Below are 10204 nucleotides of genomic sequence, written 5' to 3'. Positions count from 1 at the left end.
TCAAAATTTTATACTTAAAGATCTTAAACAGCCAATTCTAACTGTCGTTTGTGGACTTCTGCATGAGGTTCAGGTTTGTTTCATAAATTTCAGGGGCGCCTGGGTGGCTCAGTCAGTTGAGCGTCCAACTTCAGCTCAGGTCACGATCTCGCGGTCTGTGAGTTCGAGCCCCGCGTCAGGCTCTGGGCTGATGGCTCAGAGCCTGGAGCCTGCTTCCGATTCTGTGTCTCCTTCTCGCTCTGCCCCTCCCCCGTTCATGCTCTGTCTCTCTCTGTCTCAAAAATAAATAAAATGTTAAAAAAAAATTTTTTTTTTTAATTTCAAACGCACCTTATGGTACCTTGTACTGATGACATTCGTGCTGACCCACAATATTCAATAAATCTCAATTGGAAGAGAGGAGAAAATCTGAATTGCCTTTTCATGACAATTAAATATTAGCTACTAGATGACTGAATTTCCATGACACAAAAACCCTTTCCTCGCCCTTTTCTGGGGCTGAGGTCCTGATGTGGAATAAGTCAAGTCAGCCAAAACTGAGTTTTAAACATGATTTATTACAAGTAGATAGTAGACACTGAGTATGATAAGATAAGTGGAACTTCAAACAGTAAAGGGGAAACAAAAAATCAAGGGTATGCCCGACAATAAATTTCACAATCAGAACCGTAACGCCAGGCAATCATCAGGAGGGGGGAGAGGGGACTCACTAGGGAATAGCGCAAGATAGGAGCATTCTTCTCGTGTTGTTATCCATAGTTGGTATTCAAGGGAGAGGACCCCCACAGATTCAGACCACACCGAATGACCAGCACAATGTAATGTTCAAACACTCCTGCCAGCCAAGTACCCCAACAATCAAGTTCTATTTAAATCACACTCCCAGGTCTTTTTTCAGTCATAGTGAAATCGTGGGAATATTGAGAGGAACAGAAAGCAAATGGATTGGTCATAGCCCTTGAAGAAGCTGGTGGTGTATGTATGGATTAGTCCATACTGGGGGGACTATTTTCCTGCATTGTCTTCTTTATCCAGTCAACGTAGTTCTTTACTCGTGTGTAGATTCCATAGGTTCCACACTGAGGGCCCCAGGACACCAGACCAGCTACATAGAATTTGGGGGTCTCTACACTGGGGATCTGTACAGCAAAAGCTCCGCCACTGTCCCCTTCACAGCTATCAACACCCTTCTGTCCTCCAGCACAGATCATGTTATTAGTGAAAACGAAGGCATTTATATCCAGTTTAAGATTTTCCCCTTTCACCTCCCGGCACCTTTCTAAGGGAGCAATGGGTAACTTTGCCCCTCTGAGCTGGCGCACATGATCTTTTTTCTCCGTTCGGCCCCAGCCTGAGATGAGTCCCAGGTCTCCCACTGAGGGATTGTATTCTGAGGAGGTACCTGGCAGGCAGATAGGGGAGACAGTGGGTCCCATTTTCACGGGCTCTTTCAGCTGCACAAGTGCAATGTCATTGTCAAAATTCTTCCGTGACTCTGGGTCATCCAACAATTCCCAACCCGGATGAATAATCACACGCTCAGCAGTAAGCATCTTGGTTTTTGTCAGATCTGAGCGGAGTACTGAGGTGGACCCAACGTACATTCCTGGGTTATGGTTTCTCTCCACGACGTGGGCGGCTGTCAGCACCCAGTACTCATCGATGAGAGCCCCACCAGCCCGTGGGTCTGAAAAGAAGACTTGCCAGGGGAAATTTTGAATATCTGCAACAGATCCTCCAAATATCCTCTGTCTTCCTACAAAGGGCTTACTGGGAACACCACAGACTAGGAAAGAACAAGAACAAGGTGGAGAGGGAATAAGAAATAAATTATTGGCCTCCTACAGATCCTCCAACTACTCAAAAACTTGCCGGGCTTCACAATTCTCTAGCACAATAGGGCCAACCCTCCATTGGGTCAACCATCTGAGTATCTGACTCATCCTGAATGTAATCACCAAACATCTCACTTTTCCAAAGCCAGGCAGGCTCAAGGGAGAGAGTCTGGTGTGTGAACTGAGGAGTCCAAATGAGCTAGTGCCTCACACTATGAAGACAGCCCTCTAGAGGTACACTTCATCCTAGGTTCAGCACATGGGGACAGCGGCCCCACTGGAGGCAGTGCTGGGAAATTCTTTCCTCATACAGATGATGGAGGAGGCAGGCGTTCTACCTCCTTCTGACGCCCAGACCAAATGCTTATCGCCTTCTGTACCGAAGTCCTAACTGCAGCCGAGGCCCTCCTAGTAATCCATGGAGGTAGGGCAAAGAGAGGGTTCTCTTCTTTCATCACTCATTTCAATTCCCCATTGATTCCAGGCCTGAATATTTTGCCATTACCGAATGCAACTACCACTGAATTTTATTCCAGACCAAGTCAGTTTGTCTAAATCCCTCAGTAGTCGGCCCGAGTGGACTCTGAGTTGAGCATAATATCAGGCTTTGGACTCGGACAGACCTGGGTTCAAAGTCTACTGCTGCCTGTTACTAACTCTGTGACCTTGTATTCAGTTCACTCATCTCTGAAACGGAACCAGTAACACCTCAAAGGGTTGTGGCAAGGACTGGAATGAGATAATAAATGCGATTAATTAGCTCAGTCCCTAGCTCTCAATAACACTGTTGTTACTACAGGATCATCAGTATGATTCTGGCTTTGCCTGAAAGCCTTCTTCTATTCAACTCTGATCTGTCTGCAACTCTTCCTTTCTTTTATTCCTCTATATCTTGTTGCCATATAGACTTTTACATAATAACTGAGCTATTCAGCTGGTCTTGTTTCTGCATGCGGAATCCTCACTCTCAATTTTCGGGCCCTGTTTTTAGCAATTCTTTATCCCCTTATTGCATCTACTTTACCGAACTTAACTGGCCCTCCCTCTGCCACCAACTGTCACTGGCTGATTTTCTATTTCCTGTCAGTTGGCCTGAGTCAGGGCGGTGGAGGAATTCCCCAAGGCCCTGGCGGGCCCACAGCCCAGTGTTATCTCCACCTCCCTGGGCCAGACCCAGAGTGTTAAGTCCTTTCCCAAAAACACTGCAGCTACTTTCAGAGAGTGGGTCCCCTCACCTCCACCTATGTCTGTGGTCTCTCCCCAACCCTGAGTCCTGATTACCTGGAACACATTTTGGCAGCTCGGTGCCCAGCAACTCATTCACCCAGCTCCCGTTGCCAGCACAGCGATACTCCCCTGGAATAGCACAAGGGACACAGGACACACTCACCACCACATCTTCTCTCTTCCATCCCCCCCTTTCATTCAGAGCCTCCACAACTCTGGCGTTTGAGGAGGGAATCGAATCAAATCAACTAGAACAGAATGTTGAGAACACCCTCGAAACAATCCTTCTGTCCTGTATTCGGCCAAAGGAGGGAAAGGAAGAGTCCCCTAAGCAGAAAGAGGGTTACAGTAGAGATTGGAAAAATGCTTCCAGTGGGAAAATAAATTCAATTAAAAGCAACAAAGTGGTACATATTATGTCTTAACCCATCTTTCATCTAGTACTGCCAAGTCCTCTCCATCAAGAAAGCCAGGCATTTGGGGGCGCCTGGGTGGCTCAGTCGGCTGAGCATCTGACTCTTGATTTTGGCTCAGGTCATGATCTCACAGTTCATGAGTGTGAGCCCCTCATCAGGCTCTGCACTGACAATGCAGAGCCTGCTTCAAATTCTCTCTCTCCCTTTCTCTCTCTCTGCCCCTCCCCTGCTTGCGCTCTCCCTCCCTCAAAATAAATAAATACATAAACATTAAATATATATATATATATTTACATATATGTAAGTATACATATACATATGTATATGTATATATATATACATATACGTGTGTGTATATATATAATATGTGTGTGTGTGTGTATATATATATATATATATATATATTTTTTTTTTTTTTTAAGCAATCATTTGGTATGGTGACTTGACACTGGAAGCATTACTCCCGTAGGTTCTACATTAAATAATTGGCCAAAAGCTGGATAACCACATGAATACGGATATCATAGGGGGAATTCCGGCCACAGTTGTGAAACTGAGCTAGGTGACCTCTTTGATTCTCTACGGATGATCCTATATCCCATAGGAAAACTGCATCCCTAGACCAAGCCAAGAGAATAAAGTCCATCCCATCTCCTTCATTTTTCTCCAAATTCTCTCCAAGCCAGAAAGAGTGGGCTATTCACTCTCCAACTCTCACTCTTTCTCCTCTTTTCCCTAGTCAAAGAAACCTACCACTTTCTTCATTTTCCATGTAGTAATATGGCTCCTCACAAGTATAGCGAATGACAGAACCAAATAAAGTATCTTCTGGATCTTCGACTGTACCATGCTGAATGGGTTCAGGAATTCCACAGTCCACAGCTATCAGAGGAAGGCAGGAGAGTGATGGTCAGGAAAGCCACTTCCTTCCAGAAGGAGTCATTGGAGCCAGTTCCATCCTCCAGGCCATGCTCCTCACTCCTTCCCCACCCGCACATCCATAAGGACACCTGGGCTGAATCTCCCCAGGTCACTGAGTCCTGCCAAATCAGATAGCCCCTTGAAAGCTATAAGGAGTTGTAGCTTCTCAGTGGTTGGTGGAGGCCCCTGCAGAAGCCAGGAATGGACCTCTGGTGCTACGAAGTCTACCAACCTCACAGCCTCTTTCTTTGAAAGAAGCCTGCTAACCTGGCCAGTCTAGGACCAGAACTGGGCTGGCAATTAATTGGCTGGCTTCTCTTCAAAAAATCCAACCCACTCTCTCACAAGCCTAAGAGGAAAACATGAATTTGAATCTTGATGAACCCATCTTTCAATTCCCTTGGAAAGGAAAAAAAAAAAAAAAAAAGTCCCGTTTTAAAGAGATACATACGTTGACATTTCAGTTTGGAATTACTCCACTTTCCATCACTTTGACAAGTAGAATAGAAAGATCTCGAGCCAACACTTCCCTGGAGAATAATACACATCACCATTAATTTATAAGGAGAGATATGAGAAGCCAAAATCAAGAATGGAATCTATCTCTGGCCTTGGATCAATGAGGAGTCCTGACCATAAGAAGTTTGGGGACATCTTATCTTAGCTGAATGACCCAAAGCACCCAGGAGTGGAGGCTAAAAGACAACTTTGTCCCAGCATATCAGAATCCCTTCCTCAAGAAGACTGAAAGCAGAAGGAGAATGTCAATCTGGCCAAGGAGCTCCATGACTTAAAAGGAGGGACTAAAGATCCTGCAGTATTCTGTTTATGGAAAAGGGGTTATACCTTGCTCAAACAAGGACATTCAGTAAACCATTAGATAATTCCAGTATGCTCATCCTGACTTAGAGATTAGGGAGAAGCCCCTAAATTTGCACTTTACCTGTACGACTTCAAACCCTTCCAGGCAGGTTATCCTCACCACATCTTTGAACACATATTTTGCTTTCTCAGGCTCCCAAACAGAATTGTCAGTGACGTCTTTGGGACAAGGGATTGCTTGGAAAGAACAGGGGGAATCAAATTACCAAATAGTTGGAGAATCTCTATTCTATTTACATCACCTTCACACTTTCTAAAATCATTCAGTCATCCTTAGTTCTGATGCTTAACATTCCAATGCAGATGTCTAAAACAATATGGCCTTACCTACTCCGGAAAGAGTCATTAAGGCAGTTTCATCCTCCCAGCTGTGTTAGTACATACTAACAAACCACCCCAAGTTGAACATACTAACCACTCCACGTCATCTGCACCCGCAAGCCCAGTTGAAGGATTCCTAGAGGTCCAGGCATTTCTAATGACCACTGACAGGTTTAGATCTTGCTGAAGAAGTGACGTATCTCAGGTGAACTATCCATACAACAATCTACCTGTTTGGATTTTACATTGTCCGGGGACTTTGGTAGCACCAAAGACCAACTTATAGGTTACTCACGATCTCCATGGTAACGAAGTTTCCAGCCCCTTTTTTGCTCTGTTTGGTCAGTTTGGAAGATGATATTAAGAGCATTGCTCCTGGTTTCAATATTTAGTGGCCCAGGGAATCCATTACCACAGTAAGGACCAAATTGCTTGTCTCTTGCAACAAACTGAAAAGAAACAAAATGGTGAAATCAGAAGAGAGAAAGAACTAAAAGATACAGGTAGGTAAAATGGAGGGGACAAAAGTAAAGAAAGTAATAAAAGTAACATAAAATAAGAAGGAGAAGAAGAAAAGGAGGGGCAGAAGGAAAGACAATTTGTCTTTGGGGAGAAATTGATCTGTGTGAGTTGGGAGGAAAACTAATCATTCATCACTCACAACTAAGCTGTCAGGGCAATGGCCCCCTGAATCAGCTGGTTCCACATCAAAATCTTCTCTCCGCACAGTCACGACCACTTGGTATCCCTCCTCCAAGAGGACCTGATATTCACACCTTGAATTCTCTGGGTATGGATTGGGATAATTGGGACTTGTGATCTCCCCAATCAGTGCCGTGAATACATCCCCACTGCAATTGACTATGGGAGAAAAAGAGAAAAGGGCAATCAAATATAGGGTCAAGCAAAGGAGTTCCTGCTCCATTCTGTGACTCTTCTCATGAACTAACCATCCCTAACTGGAGCCCCCATGCCACAATTACATACCCCATGCAAATCAGTAGAGATACCCAATGCCTACTCAGTTTCCATCACATTGCATATGATAAAGCCTTTCATGGTTATGAACAGCCCCAGGTAGACTCTTTACAGGCATCTATTTCTCCTCTCCAATTCATTAACTTGACCCTGTAGGCTTGTCTTCCTCCACTCTTGGGGCTCCTCCACAGCTTATGGGTAACTAAAGATAGGTGCCAAAGCAAGGCTGAGGCTAGTCAAAATTAGAAAGGCCAACAAAGATCTAACTGAAGCCTCAAACCATTCCAAACCCCAGGGAACACGCAACCCTCTTGATGCCAAGCTCACCTCCACAATTCTTCATATCATCATGGAGGAAGTATTCTGGGGGGCAGGAGCAGTAATAACCACCCATGAAGTTGTTGCAGAAGTGGCTACAAGGAGCATTGGCAAAGTCTGTGCACTCGTTTACATCTAGAAAAAGCAGAGAAAGATTGAGGTCAAGGACAGAGACCTAGAAGGAAGAATGAGTTTAAACCCAACCCTACAAGGGTAAGAAACGGTAGGAGCGGCCTGTTACTTAAATAAATGAGTGAATCACCTTTCAGGATGGTATTATTCTGTGTTACTCTCCTGAAATATGATTCGAGAGTTGTGCCCTGCCATTGCACAGCTATAAGGGAGCTCTCAATACCAGAGACCGTTGTCCTTTCTCACAAACAGAGCATTTCGGCTCCAGAGACAACACTCTATAGGCTCAACATGATGAAATGTCTACTTCAGGGAGGAGCAATTAGTACACTTATCACTTTATAGGATTTGGGCACTTGCGTTAAATCTAAACAACAGTTCAGCCTTATGAGATGTTCTAACTTCACTTTAACCTGGAGTTAGGTACAGAAGCACCCAGAATTTGAAGGTTTGTTTGCCATTGGATGGGTTTGAATACCACGCATTCTTCGTGTGATTCTTGGCAAGTTACTTAACTTTCCTAGTCTTCTCTTTCCTTATCTTTAAGTGGAGATCATAATACCCACCTTGAAGAGTTGAGGTGAAGCTTAAGTTAATATAGGTAAAATTCCTGGATTTTAAAATTCCTGGGTTTTAAAATCCCAGTTTATAGTGGTTCTCAATAAATCACTATTTATTACCTATTTTTACCATTATCATCATCACCCCTAAGATACCACGTGTTTGAATTTCACAAAGGCAATTCCTGGAAAGACAGACCCAAATCAAGTCAACACCTCTTAAGAGTTACAAACAGGGGGGCGCCTGGGTGGCTCAGTCGGTGAAGCGTCCGACTTCAGCTCAGGTCACGATCTTGCGGTCCGTGAGTTCGAGCCCCGCGTCGGGCTCTGGGCTGATGGCTCAGAGCCTGGACCATGCTTCCGATTCTGTGTCTCCCTCTCTCTCTGCCCCTCCCCCGTTCATGCTCTGTCTCTCTCTGTCTCAAAAATAAATAAACGTTAAAAAAAATAAAAAAAAAAAAAAAGAGTTACAAACAGGATCCTTATTCGCTGAATTGCTGTTTGTTCTGCTTCTAATCTTTTAGCTGGATCCATGAGGCACATAAAGAGGGGTGAGCCTTACCTACAGCGACATAGTAGGCAGCAAACCCGGTGAAACGTTCTTCATTGGAGAAGTCTGACTTAAAGATCACCTGGAGTTTATTGTACGGGATTTGGAACTCTTCCACGATGGGAGAGTTGGGACTCTTGCTGGTCCTCTGCCCACAGAGTTTCCCTTCTTCAAAGTCTCCTGACATTATCTAAGAGAAGAATCAAAAGGAAGCTGAGAAAGGGTAATATTTTGGCATGGAGGTCAGAAAAGGGGACAGAGGGAATAGAACATTCCACCACCACCCCCAGCCCTATCCTTTATGCGCTTATTATAATATACCTGCACTGAGTCATATGCGCAGTTCTCCGACAGCTCTATGTCCAGATGGGTGAAGTAGAGGTGGATCCCATACCCTTCAGGAACTTCTATATCCCAAGATTTCTCTACCTCATTGGGGTATGCCTGAGGATAGTTAGGGGACAGGATCTCCCCATACATAGTAGGCTCAGCATAAACGGATGCCAAAAGGGAAAACAGGAAGACGCACCTGAAAGAAAAGACATACGGAGACGTGGGTGACCCAGCTGCTGGCAGACTAGTGAAGTGCTCTAGCATTTGTCATGGGCAGAAGGGAGGGGAAAGGAAGAGGGCAAGAGCACATGGAGAATCTCGTTGGAATGTTGGAATAAAGCAAAAAGGCCTAGGCTGAACCAAAACCTGGGCTTCAGAGCCGCGCTGTCTTCTTGGGAAGATAAAGGGAATAGAGCCCACGTACGTACATCTCTGTAGACTCGTGATGACTTACCGCATCTCTGGCAATTTGTTCATCCCTGGTGAACGGCGGGACGCCTCTTGGTCCTGGCTCTCTGCACCTCTGGACTTTGGAGCAAAGGGGTGGCAGGCCCGGCTGTATTTGTCTAACAAACACAGGCACCTTCTTTGGTGGTGGGGTCACCTGGGGTTCAGTGTCACCTTCGTGACAATAACACACAAGCTAAACAAAGCCGCACACTGATCACTGCATGAGGCCTGTCCTCTCCCCGCCTCCCCGGTTCTACTTCAATTCATTTTCTAGACTAAAACTAGAGCTAATCCTTCTCCCATTGCTTCTCAGGATCTTCTCCCAGTTTTTCTCCAAAAGAATAAGCACTTTCTCCCGATTTTCTTCCTTCCCTGTTGCCCTCCTTCACCCCTACTCCCCACCCCTGCCCCCTCTCTATCAGCCTCTCTCCTGCCCTCACAAAACAATATCCCCGTTTCCACTCAGGCTTTCAGGCGTCTTTCCCCATCATGACTATCCATCTAAGACATTTCTCCCTCCTCTTTTGGCAAAGATCCCCCTTATCACTTCACGCCAGCTCTCTTTACTATGTTTACTGTCGCACATATTTCTTTTGGTGCTCCCGATGACCACTGATGGAGGAAAGAGCTTCTTTTACTAGGGGAAGACAGTGACCTTGGGAGAAGTGGTCTGACACAGGGTCGGGTGGGAAATGAAAAGAAGGGCAGCTGAATGACCAGAAACACAAAAGGAAAGGAAAGGTATTCCCTCAATTTCCTATGTTAATTTTCCAGGGTTTGGGTTTGTTGTTTGTTTGTTTTTTTTTCTTTTTTTTCCCTTTACTAAAAAGAGGAGATCTCTTTCCAAAGTTAAGAGGCTTGCCAAAAATGTTTCTAACCCTAAAAACAGTGGTAAGTAGTGGGGTGGCGGTGGGGGGAGGGGGAGTCAACCTAAGAGAAGTAGGTTGCCTCTCTTCTGCCTTCTTTTATTCTGCTCCTTCCAGCACCCCCCCATCTTTGCCCGCAGCCTTCCTATGTGAAGTTTTCTGCCTTTCTTTTGTCTTCCATCAAAGCTCTGCTCTTCCGTTTTTAAGGTTTTTACCTTCAGCAGCTGATGGGAGCAAGTGGGTGAGTCCCCTCTCTCGTGCCAGCGGGCATGCTGGGCGACCCTGCCGACTCGCAGGGAGAGCAGCTCAGGGCCTGGACGCTCCCTCTGCAGGAACTTCTGCCGGCCTCCCTGTCCTGGTTCTGTTCATATGATTCTCTACCCCAGTGTGCATGTCTGAAATTCCCTGATCTAAA

General features: G+C 45.3%; 1 protein-coding gene across 2 annotated transcripts; it reads right to left on the bottom strand.

Moving 5' to 3' along the window:
* Positions 1-537: 537 nt before the first annotated feature.
* Positions 538-10204, bottom strand: C1S (complement C1s). Of its 2 annotated transcripts, none has more exons than XM_045463086.1 (12): positions 10005-10204; positions 8928-9039; positions 8462-8669; positions 8153-8330; positions 6908-7033; positions 6264-6463; positions 5898-6051; positions 5343-5458; positions 4851-4929; positions 4232-4360; positions 3117-3191; positions 538-1786 (listed from the first exon to the last, which is right to left on the bottom strand). In XM_045463086.1, exons 2-12 carry the CDS (start codon positions 8948-8950, stop codon positions 987-989), a joined length of 2088 nt encoding a protein of 695 aa, XP_045319042.1. In that variant the 5' UTR covers positions 8951-9039; positions 10005-10204; the 3' UTR covers positions 538-986. The 2 variants fall into 2 exon arrangements, with proteins under 2 accessions (XP_045319042.1, XP_045319043.1); XM_045463087.1 differs by having other exon boundaries at positions 8928-9094; positions 10005-10187.

The sequence above is a fragment of the Leopardus geoffroyi genome, chromosome B4, assembly GCF_018350155.1.
Source record: "Leopardus geoffroyi isolate Oge1 chromosome B4, O.geoffroyi_Oge1_pat1.0, whole genome shotgun sequence".
In the NCBI taxonomy this organism is placed as follows: domain Eukaryota; kingdom Metazoa; phylum Chordata; class Mammalia; order Carnivora; family Felidae; genus Leopardus; species Leopardus geoffroyi.
The sequence above is the reverse complement of the archived record's forward strand: the minus strand, read 5'-3'. Positions and strand labels throughout refer to the sequence as shown.

Coding starts and splice junctions, on each gene's coding strand:
- C1S (XM_045463086.1), bottom strand. CDS start 8,950: ATGAACAAATTGCCAGAGATGCG. Junction 7,034..8,152: donor TGCCTACTATGTCGCTGTAG/GTAAGGCTCACC, acceptor TGCTTTTTCTAG/ATGTAAACGAGTGCACAGAC. Junction 1,787..3,116: donor GCTGCCAAAATGTGTTCCAG/GTAATCAGGACT, acceptor GTTCTTTCCTAG/TCTGTGGTGTTCCCAGTAAG.